This window comes from Mesoplodon densirostris, chromosome 18, assembly GCF_025265405.1.
Source record: "Mesoplodon densirostris isolate mMesDen1 chromosome 18, mMesDen1 primary haplotype, whole genome shotgun sequence".
In the NCBI taxonomy this organism is placed as follows: Eukaryota; Metazoa; Chordata; class Mammalia; order Artiodactyla; family Ziphiidae; genus Mesoplodon; species Mesoplodon densirostris.
Window position 1 is genome coordinate 59757331 of NC_082678.1, and position 17116 is coordinate 59774446.

The window sequence follows — 17116 nt, forward strand, 5'->3', positions numbered from 1 at the left end:
CTGGACCACCAGGGAAATCCCTTGCATTTGAGAATATGTAGGTTATTGGTGACCCCGATGAGTAGTTTCAGTGGAACAATGGGGGCAAAAACTTGATGTCAGAGAGTGGGAGGAGAATGAGACAGCAAGTATAAAAACTGTCACAATCTTGTAAAGGGAAGAAACAAGGTAATGGGTTGAAGGGGGTTGTTGAGAGTCGTCTTTTAGGGGAAGGTTTATATCTTCCTGGGACTGAACCAGTCGAGAATAATTGATGCTGGAGAGAGGAGGGGTAATTACAGGAGCAAAGTCCTTGAGACTCTGAGCACTCCACACAGCCACATTGTAATATTGTTTATTTGAATGCTTTCCCTTCTCTTCCATCTCGTCTCTGTTCATTTGTCCACAGAAATTGAACTGTCTTTGGCAGTCCAGATACTTGTGTCATTTTAACAAACTAAGGCCCAGACGCATGAATAGACTTGTCCAAAGTCACATAGTAGTTGGTGACAGACCAAGACTAAACTTATCCCGAGGCCAGCACTCTACCCACGACTCCCTGATGCCTCCACAGGCATACCCCAAAAGCAGGAACATTGGCTGTGTTTTCAGGCCAGGTCTTCATTTATCTAGCTATACTCAGCTGATTTTCTCTCAGTACCTGTTCCTGTTTTGTATTTTTTCCCGTTATTTTGGCACATCTTTCTCATCCAGTTTTTTCTTACCCCCTCTTGATTTTTAACATTGGTAGCAATTTGCCAATAATTATTGACTTTGTTTTTAATTTTTCAGCCTTTTAAAATTAGGTATATTTGACATACAATAAACTGCACATATATAAAGTACACAGTTTGATAAGTTTTGACAAATGTATACACTTGAAAAACCATCCCTACAGTCGAGATAATGAACATATCTCTAAAACCCAGAAGTTTCTTTGTGCCTCTTGGTAGTCCCTACCTCCTCTTGTCTTGTTCTCAAGCAACCGGTGATCTGCTTTCTATCACTATAGATAAGTTTGCATTTTCTAGAATTTTATACAAATGGAATCTTACAGTATGTACTCTTAAGGGTCTGGCTTCTTTCACTCGGCAAAATTATTTTGAGATCCATCTATGTTGTTGTATCGATAGTATTCCTTTTTAAAATGGTACAGATGAACCGGTTTGCAGGGCAGAAATAGAGACACAGACGTAGAGAACAAACGTATGGACGCCAAGGGGGGAAAGTGGCGGCGGGTGGTGGTGGTGATGGGATAAATTGGGAGACTGGGATTGACATACATATACCAATATGTATAAAAGAGATAACTAATAAGAACCTGCTATATAAAAAAATAAATAAAATTTAAAAAATAGTATTTCTTTTTATTGCTGCATAGTAGCATTCCATTGTATGCATATGCTGTAATTTGTGTATCCATTCACCTGCTGATGGACATACAGGTTGCTTCTAGTTTGGGGCATTTACAAAGAAAACTGCTATGAATGTTTGTATACAAGTCTTTCAATGGACTTAAGCTTTCATTTCTCTTGGGTAAATAGGAGTGGAATGGCTATATCATATCGTAGGTGTATGTTTAACTGCTTAACAAATTGTCAAACTGTTTTCTAAAATCATTGTATCATTTTACATTCTCAACAGCAGTGTATGAGAGTTCTGATTCTTCCATGTTAATGCCAACACTTGGTATTGGTATGTTCAGTCTTGAATTTTAGCCATTCTCATAGGTATGTAGTAGTACATATTTCCCCCTTAAGATCAGGAAAAAGACAAGGATGTGTACTTTTATTACTTTGGTCCATTACCCTCCCCCAACCCCTGGTAACCACTGTTCCTTCTTCTCTATGAATCTGACTACCTCGTATAAATGGAATCATAGAATATTTGTCCCTTTCTGTTTATTTCTGGGCTCTCTATTCTATTTCATTGTCCTTATGCCAATACCAAACTGTTTTAATTTATTGTAGCTTCGTAGTAAACTTTGAAATCAGGAAATGTGAGTCCTCTAACTTTGAGACAAGTTTCCAGTCTTTCACCATTGAGTATGATGTTTGCTGTGTTTTTTTTTTTTTTTTGCGGTACGCGGGCCTCTCACTGTTGTGGCCTCTTCCGCTGCGGAGCACAGGCTCCAGACGCGCAGGCTCAGCGACCATGGCTCACGGGCCCAGCTGCTCTGCGGCATGTGGGATCTTCCCGGACCGGGGCACGAACCCATGTCCCCTGCATCGGCAGGCGGACTCTCAACCACTGCGCCACCAGGGAAGCCCTCTTGAGTGTTTTTATTATGAAAGGATATTAGATTTTGTCAGATGCCTTTTCTGTATCCATTGAGATGATCATGTGGGTTTTTCCTTCATTTTCTTAATGTAATTGATGTATTATATTGAATGATTTTTGTAGGTTGAACTATCCTTGTATCCCAGGAATAAATCCCACTTGGTCAAGGTGTATACTCTTTTTGAATTTGGTTTGCTAGGTTTTTGTTGAGGATTTCCCTTAAACAACTTTACAGAGTAGGAATGCTGATTCTCTTGTTGCATATGAGGAAACTTGAGATCAGTCACATGTCTGGTGTTGCATAGTAAGTGCCAGAGCTAGGAATAAGACTCAGGTTTGAATAATGACTCAAGCTTGTGATTCTTCCATTTAATGAAGGAGAGAAATTAATCCTTGTTTTTTAAAATTTATTTATCTTTGGCTGTGTTGGGTCTTCTTTGCTGCGTGCGGGCTTTCTCTAGTTGCAGCGAGTGGGGGCTACTCTTTGTTGCTGTGTGCGGGCTTCTCACTGCAGTGGCTTCTCTTGTTGCGGAGCACGGGCTCTAGGCGTGCGAGCTTCAGTAGTTGTGGCTTGCGGTCTCTAGAGCGCAGGCTCAGTAGTTGTGGCGCGTGGGCTTAGTTGCCCCGCGGCATGTGGGATCTTCCCAGACCAGGGCTAGAACCTGTGTCCCCTGCACTGGCAGGCGGATTCTTAACCACTGCGCCACCAGGGAAGCCCGAGAAATTAATTCTTAAATTGAATGTGGGGGAATTGCTACAAAGGTGTTTCTTTAATATTATTTGAGTACTAATATTGTGTCACTGGTTCTTACCTTTGGTTTTGGTTTGGTAGAAACATTGTTTTTCCTCATATTTGTTTTGTGATTAAATTAGATTATAGAATACAAGGTAAAAATGCCACAAATAATAAGAGAAGGGAAAGATCAGTAGCCTGAGATTGGCAGGAAAGTATTATGGACATAATCAGTGGACATTCCCATGGGACAGCACGTGGATAGAGGGACAGTATAAGCAAATACACAAATAGGATGCCAAGAGTGGTATATATTATAGCGATAAGCCTGTTTTGACTGGAAGGGAGGGGCATAATACAAAATATAGACTGGGTCATTCCTTACCATGGTCCCAACCTTTATAGAGCTTTTACTTTAGTAGGGCAGGGGAGATAAACAAATAAGTCAGTATACCAAGTGTTATAGGTACAATGAAATGGGAAGTATAGGTCACTGTGGTGAAGCATGACAGTGGTGTTTAAATAGTCTATAGACAGTCAGGGAGCTTTCTGGAGGAAGTGACGTATAATCTGAAATCTAAAGGATGAGCTGGAATAACCTAGTTAAAGAGAGGTGTTGAATATCCTGGGCAGAGAGGGGAAACGTATTTAAAGACTTAATCTTGCTGGATCCCCTAGGGTGAGGTAGAAGATGAGGCTAGAGAGGTGTGGGCTGAGACCAGTTCTGGAGGAGTGCTAGGACTTTAGCAGAGCATTGTTTGAGGGAAAGAAACCTGACCTAAATCTTGCTTTGCTCAGGGACCAAAGAAATGATGTGCAAGGTTGTTAGTGGAATCCTTTTCCATCTATTTTTTTTTCTTACAGCTTTATTTTCTGTGCTATGAAGTACACTTCCCCCTATTTAATCTTCTATTGTTCTTTAAGGATTCCTTGGGAATTTTATTTCTGAGTTAATTATTTGACTTTAGGTAAAAGCTTAGGTTCTTCCATAGAAATAGGAAGGGATAAACAGAAATAACAGATATTGAGAGTACATAGCTATTGGACTATATATTTATTTACCTTAAAACCTGTTTACCAGACAATTAAAACAATATTTAACCATGGAGCTATTGTTTTTGGAAAGGTATTAGCATCTCCTTTGTATATGGTGTAAAACTGCTCCCTATCCAATAATAACTAAAGTGGTTAAATTAATAGAATTTGAGGTTTAGTAGAGATATTATTCTCTTGTAAAACTTTTTATAATTACGAGGAAACCAGGTTATGTAGATGTTTAAATGACTGAACTGTAGAACTCTTTTAAGACAAAGTTTTGCTGTATTGCTTATTTATGTTTTTCTGTCTAATTTATATAGCCATAATGTATACACCTTACAATTAGATTGCTTTTCAAAAAGGAATTTAGTAGTACCTTAAAATTCCTCAGATTTTATGGTGGGTTAGTTAGAAGTAAATCATCATAATGGCTTATTTTGGGGGGGGATGGTAGTAACAATATCATTATTATTTTTGTGAAGATTATTCACACCTTCCCTGTGAGATCCAGAGTCCTAGGATCACTTTCTTACCTGTGAGAGAATAGCTTCTTAATAATTATTTTGGAATGGATTCTGTGCCTTTGAAAATTTATTCCTGTCACGATGATAATGAGACAGATTGCCTGCTATTCTATAAGTATCTCTATAATTAGTGCAGGCACTAGAGAGTTAAACTCATTAAATTTGGTATGTAAGGTTTCAGTATGTACAAATGAATGGTGTTATCTGCAATCAAAATCTCGTTTTTTTGCCTCCTTAGCGCTGGCTGACAGAGCAGAGAGCCCAGTGTCCTCATTGCCGGTAAGTGTTTTACTGTGATTATTTGTGAGTTGGGAAAGTAGTAAGGTGATGGGGTCAGCGTGTGTCCTAATACTCATAACATTCTTTCTGCAACCTGCCACATTTCTACTCTTCGCAAATACAGTTGAAAAGAAAATAAGCAATCTATCTCGATGAAGAAATGCAGACTAATTTACCTGACTTAGAATTAAGTAGAATACGTTACATTGTTTACTGTCTTTTGGAAAATCATTGTGTAACTTCTTAACTTACCTTTTTTTTTTAAAAGAACAGATTTATTTATTTATTTATTTATTTATTTATTTTTTGCTGTGTTGGGTCTTCGTTTCTGTGCGAGGGCTTTCTCCAGTGCGGCAAGCGGGGGCCACTCTTCATCGCGGTGCGCGGGCCTCTCACTATCGCGGCCTCTCTTGTTGCGGAGCACAGGCTCCAGACGCGCAGGCTCAGCAGTTGTGGCTCACGGGCCCAGTTGCTCCGCGGCATGTGGGATCCTCCCAGACCAGGGCTCGAACCCGTGTCCCCTGCATTAGCAGGCAGATTCTCAACCACTGTGCCATCAGGGAAGCCCTAACTTACCTTTTATAACTAAAAAAAAATAAAGTTTCTGTTAAAAAAAAATCCAGATAGTAATAAAAAGGCTTCTGATTCTGATGCCCGACTTGATTTTTTCATGATTTAACTTTCAGAAGAAATTGTTAGTGTTAGCTTTGGGTACCTGTTCTTCTAGACATTTTTCTATATATGTACTGATGTATACATATAAATGTTTTCTTAAAAAGCACAAATGATATAATATTATTTTGCTTTGCTTTTTTTCATGTAAAATATAGTGATGCCTTTATTGATCATATGTACATATATGTCATTTAAAATCAGTGTTTGAATAATAATCCACTGTAAGATTATACATTGATTTTTTTTTATGATTATATTGAGAGACATATAGGTTGTTTCCATTTTTGGTTATTTCAGATGATGCCAGACTGCATTGAAGGGAAAGGTTTTTTTACCATTTTATGTTCCTAATAATAGATACTGAAAATGCTTCTTCCTCACATTCTTGCCAACACTGGGTATTACCAGTCATTTTATTTTTTTGCCATTCTGCTAAGTGAAAAATGGTATCTCATTTTTAATCTGCTTTTTAAAAACATGATTGAAACTGAGCATCTATTAAAACATTTTTAGCCATTTATAATTTCGTTTTTTCTTAAACTACTTCATATCTTTTGCCCATTTTTCTTCATGTACTGTTCACACTTTTCATACTAACTTGTAAGAAGATCAGCAGTATCAAATAGAACTTTCTGTGTGATGGAAATGTTCTATAGCCTGGCTGTCAACTGTGGCAGTAGGGCACGTGAAGTAAGCCGAGTATAACTGTGTAAGAACATTTTCTTTTTTTTCTTTTTTTTTTTTTTTTTTTTGCGGTACGCGGGCCTCTGTCTGTTGTGGCCTCTCCTGTTGCGGAGCACAGGCTCCAGACGCACAGGCTCAGCCGCCATGGCTCACGGGCCCAGCCGCCCCGCGGCATGTGGGATCTTCCCAGACCGGGGCACGAACCCGTGTCCCCTGCATCGGCAGGCAGACTCTCAACCACTGCGCCACCAGGGAAGCCCGAAATTTTCTTTTTTTTAACTAATTTGAATTTTTAATTTAAATAGTCACATATGAGTAGTGGCTGTCATTTTGGAGAGTATAGCTTTAGACTAAGGAATTAAGAATTCAGTCCGTAATCTGAATTGCTAATTTTTTTATTCAGTTTTTTTTACATTATTGTAAAAATAAGTTACAAACCATACTTTTTTTTTTTTTTTTTTTTGCGGTATACGGGCCTCTCACTGTTGTGGCCTCTCCCGTTGCGGAGCACAGGCTCCGGATGCGCAGGCCCAGCGGCCATGGCTCACGGGCCCAGCCGCTCCGCGGCATATGGGATCCTCCCAGACCGGGGCACGAACCCGTATCCCCTGCATCGGCAGGCGGACTCTCAACCACTGCGCCACCAGGGAGGCCCCAAACCATACTTTTCACTGTGTCTTTGTTACTATTTTGATAGTAATATGGTATGAATATGATTGTGAGCCCTCTTTTGAGGAGTGTTTATTTTTTCTTGATTTATAATTTCCTATTTTTTTCCAGCTTTGTTGAGGTATAATTGACAAAATTGTAACATATTTAAAGTATAAAATGTGATTGTTTGATACATTGTGAAAGGATTCCCTCCACTGAGTTAACACATTTGTCACCTCGGTATGTACCTTTGAAATGTGTTTTAGAAAATGATCTCAAATTCCTGACTGAGAGTATATGTATGTATATTTTCTCTCCAGTGCGCCACTGCAGCTACGAGAACTAGTAAACTGTCGTTGGGCAGAAGAAGTAACCCAGCAGCTTGATACTCTTCAACTCTGCAGTCTCACCAAACACGAAGAAAATGAAAAGGACAAGTATGTCCTTAGTTTCTTTGTTCAAGTGTTTCATAGATTGTGCCACATAGTATTTTTTTTTTTTTTTTTGCGGTACGCGGGCCTCTCACTGTTGTGGCCTCTCCCGTTGCGGAGCGCAGGCTCCGGACGCACAGGCTCAGCAGCCATGGCTCACGGGCCCAGCCGCTCCGCGGCATGTGGGATCCTCCCGGACCGGGGCACGAACCCGTGTCCCCTGCATCGGCAGGCGGACTCTCAACCACTGCGCCAGCAGGGAAGCCCTGCCACATAGTATTTTAATGACACTATTGAAAATTTAAGCTTCGTAGGTGAACACTAAGACAGTTTTCTTCTGGCATGGTGTGGGTGTCTCTACTTGGAAAGACCCTTCTAACTCTGACTTCTTTTATTAAGGCCTCTCATAAAGGATTAGAACTGCCACAATTTGCTAATTACTAATCTCTCCTCTTCGCTTCTTGATGCCTACTGGCAGCCCCTTGGGTTTGCTAAAGGTACCTGTATATAAGCCATTGATTAATAATGGTTCTGATAAATTTCCTATATTGTAAAAGCTATATTCTAAATTCAATACTGTGGAAATCATACTAAATGAGATAGTATTTAATATGCTGTTTCTTCATGCTTTTATTAATTTCCTATTGGATATTCAGATTACTTCTAAATGAGAAATATAAAATGTCGACCTATTTAGGTATTTTCTGTAAGCTCAGTGTGATTTATCAGTGAAAAGCTTTTTAAAATTGCAACAGTGTGTCCCCTTTATAGGCAAGAGAAACAATTTTTTAAATTGTGGCAAAAGAAACAGAACATAATATTTGCTATCTTAACCGTTTTTAAGTATACAGTTCAGTAGTGTTAAGTGTATGCACATTGTACAAAAAATCTCCAGAATGTTTTCATTTTGCGAATCTGAAGCTCTCAATTCATTAAACAATAATTTCCTATTTCCCACCATTTTACTTTCTGTTCCTAATTTCTCCCATTCCATAGGTTGCCCTCTTTCTCTGTTTACTGTGTCCTGTAATGTATAGAAGTTGTTAATTTTGATGTGGTCCCGTTTATCTATTTTTACTTGTGTTGTGTGTGCTTTTGGTGTCATATCCAAGAAATCATTGCCAAATCCTATGTCCTGAAGCTTTTCCCCTGTGTTTTGTTTTAAGAGTTTTATCGTTTTAGGTCTGATGTTTAGGTCTTTGATCTATTTTAAGTTACTTTTTTAATATGGTATAAGTTAAAGGTATTTAACTTAAAGGTATTTAACTACTAGGGCTGCCGTAACAGAATACCACAGGCTGGGTGTCTTAAACAACAACATTTATTTTCTCATGGTTTCGGAGGCTGGTAGTCCAAGGTCAAGGTATTGTCAGGGTTGGTTTCTGGTGAGGCCTCTCTCCTTGACTAGGATATAGCTACTTCTCACTCCATCCTCACGTGGCATTTTCTCTGTGAATGCACACTCCTGCTGTCGCGTTCTCTTCTTGTAAGGACACCAGTCCTATTGGGTAGGCCTCCACCCCTGTGATTTCATTTAACCTTCATTACCTCCATAAAGGCCCTAACTCCAAATACAATTACATTAGGGCTTCAATGTAGGAATTTGGGGGCACACAATGCAATTAGTAACCATGTCCAACTTTATTCTTTTGCTTGTGGTTATTCAGTTTAAGGGAAAACTTTTTTAAATTGAATCGTTCGTTTCTAATGAGGATCTGCTATTGTGCAATTAATCACCTGTGTCTTGATTATTGTTGACTTTGGTCACATGTAGAAAAAGTGTGCATGCATACATGCTCATGTAGGCATGGACACATAATCTGATTTGCCCAAAATGTAGTAATAGGATAGAATTTATCGTCTGTACAGTTTCTCAGAAATGGTGTTATCTTTGTACTTTAAATAGAAACTAGTCTGCATTTTTCATGTAATTTTAAAGTCCTTATAGATGGATGAAAACAATACTTAAAAAAAATTGTCTCTACATGTAATTGTTCAGCTTAGTTCACAGAAGCCATGGAGTACATTTTATATTTCCTGAGATATAGTCATTTAAAATTGACTGACCTGTTTGCCCAAACTTAGGAATTTGTTGTGGTAACTATGTTCTAGTTTTTAAATTTATTTAATTTATAACTGTACTTTTTTTTCATAATGTATAGATGTGAAAATCACCATGAAAAACTTAGTGTATTTTGCTGGACTTGTAAGAAGTGTATCTGCCATCAGTGTGCACTTTGGGGAGGAATGGTAAGCGGAACAAATTCAGCATATTATTTTTAATTAGAGTGTAGAAAGCACTGAAATATTTGTTTGATTTAGATAGAAAGTAATATCATTTTACTCTGTTTATAGAATGAAAATTAAATGTATCTGCTTTATAGCAGAAGATATTGTACTTTCTCTTATTCCAGAGAAACTTCTTTTGTTGGAGATTTTGATGTATGATGTGCATGCCTTACATAAATATTTTATTTTAATTGAAAACCTGTAAAATGTCTACTCATATCAGTTGATCTGATATCCTGGCTGTGATTTCCAATTTTAGTTTCTTTAAAATGGAACAAAAACTTTATAGACATTTGTGAAACAATAGGAATGCAGACATCTAGTTCTTATGATTTTTTTTTTTAATCTTTCTTCCTCAAGTACCTTTCTAATTTATTCATCTGTGCTAGAGACTAGGGGTTCAGAGATGAACACGGCAGATATCAAACAACTAGTTCTGTACTTAATTACTGTTGTGATAAAATATTAGGAATAAGTATACAGTGCTGATGAGAGTGAATAACCATGGGGCCTGACCCTGAGTTAAGCTCCAAAGGATTGAGTAGGAGTTAAGTGGGTGGAGAATTTGGACAGGGTGGATGAAAGAGAATTATTTTTGAATAAGACGTTTCTTTTTTTTTTTTTTTTTTTTTTTTTGCGGTTCGCGGGCCTCTCACTGTTGTGGCCTCTCCCATTGTGGAGCACAGGCTCCGGACGCGCAGGCCCAGCAGCCACGGCTCACGGGCCCAGCCTCTCTGCTGCATGCGGGATCCTCCCGGACCGGAGCACGAACCCGTGTCCCCCGCATCGGCAGGCAGACTCTCAACCACTGCGCCACCAGGGAAGCCCAAGATGTTTCTTTTGCAATGGGCTGTGGGAAGAGGTTTGAGGTCGTGGAAGAAGGCTAATACTGACCAAAAGAAGAGTGACAAATAAGGTTGTGTCAGGTGGTTTGGGCCATTGTTAAGGATTTTGCTTCTTTCTAATGAGTGAAGACTTCTAGACAAGTAAACATTTTGCTAAAGTCCATTATCTAAAATCTTGAAGGATTTCCTATATGGGCCAAGTGATTTTAAGCAAACTCTGGCCTGTTTTAACAAAGTAAAGGCAGCCAAAAGATAAAATTCATTTGAAATTATTTACCAGTTTATTAGTATCCATAGAGTGTTAAGGAAGGAATGTAAATGCAGATGAGATATATGAAAATGTTCAAAAACTACTCATTACTTTAAATAGCATGGTGGACATACCTTTAAACCTTTGGCGGAAATTTATGAGCAGCATGTTACTAAAGTGAATGAAGAGGTAGCCAAACTTCGTCGGCGTCTCATGGAACTGATCAGCTTAGTTCAAGAAGTGGTAAGACTACTACTGAAAGATCATTATCCCTTTTATAGTCTATAATATATATTTTTTATAATATAAATCAATCAGATGTTGAACTCAAGATTTGAAATTTTGATAAGATATATTTATAGTTCTCACCAACTTCAAACTAGCTGAGGAATTTGCATCCAAACCCCTTGCCTGTTCTGAAGTTGGAGCCAGAGAATTGCCTCCTCTTATGCAGAAATAGAGAATCAGTGAATGAGTTAAATAAGCCTGTTTGTTACATAGTCGGTAATTGACTCCTAAACAGAATCAGTATTGAGTTTTACAGTCATTCATTCTTTGGGAGAATTTCTGCTACCAGGGAATGAACTATTTCTGGTGTCCTGAATTAAAACTGAAGAATTCAAAGAGTAATATTTAACACTACTCTTTAGATACTGTATATGGGTCAAAGAGCTCTAGTGAGCTATTTACCATTTGTAATATTATTTCTATGGGAAAATGTAATAAGCATCAAACATTTAAGTACTAAATATACTTTTGGAATATATTTTGTTTAAAGTTACCAGAATGACAGTTATTCCTGAGGTTTGCAGACCATTCCTAACTCAGGATGTTGTCTTTATTTTACTCATGTAGGAATCAAGATCGAGATCATCATTTATAACATTCTTTATACAGAAAATAATGTTTTTGAGTTACATGTATGCTACACAAAGTCATTTTGGAATATAAACAAGTTGGATGGCTTCTATTTGGCCTTCGTTTAGTTACCTTTTTTTCTATTATTTTCTCTTGACAGCATTTTAATTTGGGCATTAGGGAGGTTGTTCTAGTTTGAGATTTTCACTGCTTGTGCTTATAATAATAGTAAGTATAGGAAAGATTGCTTTTTATTTTTGATAGTATGCTATTAAAAAAACTACGTACTCTGCAATCTTTAAAAACCCTATTTTTTTCTTTGTTTCGTTCTGAAAAAAATTTAAAACTTCGTAAATTGGAGTAGATGTGGTTTTTCAAATTTTTCATTTGTTTTAGAGTTTTGTGTGATGTGAACTGGCTTTAGTATAATTTTTTGGTTTTGAACAGTGGTTTCCTATATGATTGGGGCTTTGAGTATGTGTTTTGTATGTGTTACACAAAGCAGTTTTTTTTGTAATTACATATCTTTCTGTTTAACTGTTAAAATATTGTGTACTTTATTATGCTTTAATTGTTTAAGAATTTTTTTTCTGAGTTTCAGGAATTCAGCTGACTTTAAGAATAATTGCAGTGATTGCATTAATGTCTATTTACTTCTATTTAAAAAATTCTTCAATTAAAATTTTTAAATAAATTTATTTATTTATTTTTGGCTGTGTTGGGTCTTTGTTGCTGTGCACGGGCCGTCTTGAGTTGCGGCAAGCGGCTGCTCTTCATTGTGGTGTGCGGGCTTCGCATTGCAGTGGCTTCTCTTGTTGTGGAGCATGGGCTCCAGGTGCGCGGGCTTCACTAGTTGTGGCACGAAGGCTCAGTAGTTGTGGCTTGCGGGCTCTAGAGCACAGGTTCAGTAGTTGTGGCGCACGGGCTTGGTTGCTCCATGGCATGTGGGATCTTCTCGGACTAGGGATCGAACCCGTGTCCCCTGCATTGGCAGGTGGATTCATAATCGCTGTGCCACCAGAGGAGTCCTAAAATTTTTTTACCTGTTTATCTTCTAGGAAAGAAATGTCGAAGCTGTAAGAAATGCAAAAGATGAGCGTGTTCGGGAAATTAAAAATGCAGTGGAGATGATGATTTCACGGTTAGACACACAGCTGAAGAATAAGCTTATAACACTGATGGGTGAGTTTTTCTATGCTGCTTGTGTACATGGTGCTTTGAACCTCCTTGAGGTTCAGTGGTTGGTGAGTTATTATAGGCTAGGAAAAGATTGCTTTAAAAAATAGAAATTCTACCTGTTAATTGTTCCTCTGTATCAATTAACATTACACCAAATTGATACAACTTCTGCTAACTTCATGGGATATGCTTCCAGCTCTTCAGACTTTGTGATTTACAAAGTAGGTGGTCTGATTTGGCAAGCGTGCCTATCTTTTTTTTGTTTTGTTTTGTTTTTGTGTCATGTAAAGCAGTTTCTTTCTTCCTTTTCTTTAACAATAATTACTTTATCCTTCTGTGTTTCCAGCTTCTTTGAGACTGTTTTCCTCTCTGGACATTCTTTTTTACAGGTTCCTATTATGTTCAAAGCACATACCTCTTGCTGACATTTAATATAAACAAATGTCCCACTTACTACATTCTTTTTAGGCTGCATTTACATTTTGGGGGAGGAATTATTTTAGAATAGTTGATTGATTAAAAATGTTAGTTTTCTATAGCTTTATATTCCTTTAGAAGAAGCAATAATGTTAATTTCATTACAAAGTATACTGTCACTGTATATTTCTTAGAAGTATTTAATAGACCTGCATTGTCCTTTGTCTGTAACTGTAGTTAGGGTTAGTTCTGAAATCCTCTTGTCAAAGCTACTATAATTAAAACTCTGGAAAATTTTTTTAGGGTAGCTGTAATGAAGAAGTTTTTCTTACTTGAGATTGGTTCTTTGTTATTGAATATGTTCAATGAAATTTAATTTCATTCTTGAACCAGTAAGAAGCCTGAGTGTTGGTCTTCTGCTATTTTTTAAATAGGTCAGAAGACATCTCTGACACAAGAAACAGAACTGTTGGAATCCTTACTTCAGGAAGTAGAGCATCAGGTGATGAAATATTAAATGAAATGAGATAAAGTCTTTATCCTTTTTCTGTTCATGTACTTTAAAAGTTTTTTTGTTTTTTGTTTTTTGACAGATTAGATAAGATCAAAAGATCTGGGGATCTGTGTGCTATACTAGGGATTTTTATGAAATAGGAATCAGTTGATTCAAGGTTTCTCCATCATGTATGGGAACTAGATAAAATAATACTAATTTTGTTTTTGCAAAAAACAGAATTATTTTTACTGGGAATAACAGCCAATAGGAATCTTTATTTTTTATTTTTTTTTATTTTACAAATTTAATCAGTTATACATATACATATGTTCCCATATCCCCTCCCTTTTGCGTCTCCCTCCCACCCTCCCTATCCCACCCCTCCAGGCGGTCACAAAGAACCGGGCTGATCTCCCTGTGCTATGCGGCTGCTTCCCACTAGCTATCTACCTTACATTTGGTAGTGTATATATGTCCATGCCGCTCTTTCACTTTGTCACAGCTTACCCTTCCCCCTCCCCATATCCTCAAGTCCATGCTCTAGTAGGTCTGTGTCTTTATTCCTGTCTTACCCCTATGTTCTTGATGACATTTTTTTCTTAAATTCCATATATATGTGTCAGCATACAGTATTTGTCTTTCTCTTTCTGACTTACTTCACTCTGTATGACAGACTCTAGGTCCATCCACCTCATTACAAATAGCTCAATTTCATTTCTTTTTATGGCTGAGTAATATTCCATTGTATATATGTGCCACATCTTCTTTATCCATTCATCCGATGATGGACACTTAGGTTGTTTCCATCTCCGGGCTATTGTAAATAGGGCTGCTATGAACATTTTGGTACATGTCTCTTTTTGAATTATGGTTTTCTCAGGGTATATGCCCAGTAGTGGGATTGCTGGGTCATATGGTAGTTCTATTTGTAGTTTTTTAAGGAACCTCCATACTGTTCTCCATAGTGGCTGTACCAATTCACATTCCCACCAGCAGTGCAAGAGTGTTCCCTTTTTTCCACACCCTCTCCAGCATTTATTGTTTCTAGATTTTTTGATGATGGCCATTCTGACTGGTGTGAGATGATATCTCATTGTAGTTTTGATTTGCATTTCTCTAATGAGTAAAGATGTTGAGCATCCTTTCATGTGTTTGTTGGCTGTCTGTATATCTTCTGTGGAGAAATGTCTATTTAGGTCTTCTGCCCATTTTTGGATTGGGTTGTTTGTTTTTTTGCTATTGAGCTGCATGAGCTGCTTATAAATTTTGGAGATTAATCCTTTGTCAGTTGCTTCATTTGCAAATATTTTCTCCCATTCTGAGGGTTGTCTTTTGGTCTTGTTTATGGTTTCCTTTGCTGTGCAAAAGCTTTGAATTTTCATTAGGTCCCATGTGTTTATTTTTGTCTTTATTTCCATTTCTCTAGGAGGTGGGTCAAAAAGGATCTTGCTGTGATTTATGTCATAGAGTGTTCTGCCTATGTTTTCCTCTAGGAGTTTGATAGTGTCTGGCCTTACATTTAGGTCTTTAATCCATTTTGAGCTAATTTTTGTGTATGGTGTTAGGGAGTGATCTAATCTCATACTTTTACATGTCCCTGTCCAGTTTTCCCAGCACCACTTATTGAAGAGACTGTCCTTTCTCCACTGTACATTCCTGCCTCCTTTATCAAAGATAAGGTGACCATATGTCCGTGGGTTTATCTCTGGGCTTTCTATCCTGTTCCATTGATCTATCTTTCTGTTTTTGTGCCAGTACCATACTGTCTTGATTACTGTAGCTTTGTAGTATAGTCTGAAGTCAGGGAGCCTGATTCCTCCAGCTCCATTTTTCGTTCTCAAGATTGCTTTGGCTATTCGGGGTCTTTTGTGTTTCCATACAAATTGTGAAATTTTTTGTTCTAGTTCTGTGAAAAATGCCAGTGGTAGTTTGATAGGGATTGCATTGAATCTGTAGATTGCTTTAGGTAGTAGAGTCATTTTCACAATGTTGATTCTTCCAATCCAAGAACATGGTACATCTCTCCATCTATTTGTATCATCTTTAATTTCTTTCATCAGTGTCTTATAATTTTCTGCATACAGGTCTTTTGTCTCCTTAGGTAGGTTTATTCCTAGATATTTTATTCTTTTTGTTGCAATGGTAAATGGGAGTGTTTCCTTGATTTCACTTTCAGATTTTTCATCATTAGTATATAGGAATGCCAGAGATTTCTGTGCATTAATTTTGTATCCTGCAACTTTACCAAATTCATTGATTAGCTCTAGTAGTTTTCTGGTAGCATCTTTAGGATTCTCTATGTATAGTATCATGTCATCTGCAAACAGTGACAGCTTTACTTCTTCTTTTCCCATTTGGATTCCTTTTATTTCCTTTTCTTCTCTGATTGCTGTGGCTAAAACTTCCAAAACTATGTTGAATAAGAGTGGTGAGAGTGGGCAACCTTGTCTTGTTCCTGATCTTAGTGGAAATGGTTTCAGTTTTTCACCATTGAGGACGATGCTGGCTGTGGGTTTGTCATATATGGCCTTTATTATGTTGAGGAAAGTTCCCTCTATGCCTACTTTCTGCAGGGTTTTTATCATAAATGGGTGTTGAATTTTGTCAAAAGCTTTCTCTGCATCTGTTGAGATGATCATATGGTTTTTCTCCTTCAACTTGTTAATATGGTGTATCACATTGATTGATTTGCGTATATTGAAGAATCCTTGCATTCCTGGAATAAACCCCACTTGTTCATGGTGTATGATCCTTTTAATGTGCTGTTGGATTCTGTTTGCTAGTATTTTGTTGAGGATTTTTGCATCTATGTTCATCAGTGATATTGGCCTGTAGTTTTCTTTCTTTGTGACATCCTTGTCTGGTTTTGGTATCAAGGTGATGGTGGCCTCGTAGAATGAGTTTGGGAGTGTTCCTCCCTCTGCTATATTTTGGAAGAGTTTGAGAAGGATAGGTGTTAGCTCTTCTCTAAATGCTTGATAGAATTCGCCTGTGAAGCCATCTGGTCCTGGGCTTTTGTTTGTTGGAAGATTTTTAATCACAGTTTCAATTTCAGTGCTTGTGATTGGTCTGTTCATATTTTCTATTTCTTCCTGATTCAGTCTTGGCAGGTTGTGCATTTCTAAGAATTTGTCCATTTCTTCCAGGTTGTCCATTTTATTGGCATAGAGTTGCTTATAGTAATCTCTCCTGATCTTTTGTATTTCTGCAGTGTCAGTTGTTACTTCTCCTTTTTCATTTCTAATTCTATTGATTTGAGTCTTCTCCCTTTTTTTCTTGATGAGTCTGGCTAATGGTTTATCAATTTTGTTTATCTTCTCAAAGAACCAGCTTTTAGTTTTATTGATCTTTGCTATCGTTTCCTTCATTTCTTTTTCATTTATTTCTGATCTGATTTTTATGATTTCTTTCCTTCTGCTAACTTTGGGATGTTTTTGTTCTTCTTTCTCTAATTGCTTTAGGTGCAAGGTTAGGTTGTTTATTCGAGATATTTCCTGTTTCTTAAGGT

The 17116-nt window shown here is 37.6% G+C and overlaps 1 protein-coding gene across 7 annotated transcripts in view; it reads left to right on the forward strand.

Annotated features, from left to right (window-relative positions):
* TRIM37 (tripartite motif containing 37) overlaps positions 1-17116 on the forward strand; it is a 147178-nt gene that overhangs the window by 7675 nt on the left and 122387 nt on the right. For all 7 annotated transcript variants that reach the window (XM_060082870.1, XM_060082872.1, XM_060082873.1 and 4 more), the window contains exons 3-8: positions 4793-4833; positions 7164-7280; positions 9437-9524; positions 10779-10901; positions 12575-12698; positions 13547-13614. In XM_060082870.1, the coding sequence (XP_059938853.1) occupies positions 4793-4833; positions 7164-7280; positions 9437-9524; positions 10779-10901; positions 12575-12698; positions 13547-13614 (561 nt within the window). The remainder of the gene's footprint in view (positions 1-4792; positions 4834-7163; positions 7281-9436; positions 9525-10778; positions 10902-12574; positions 12699-13546; positions 13615-17116) is intronic.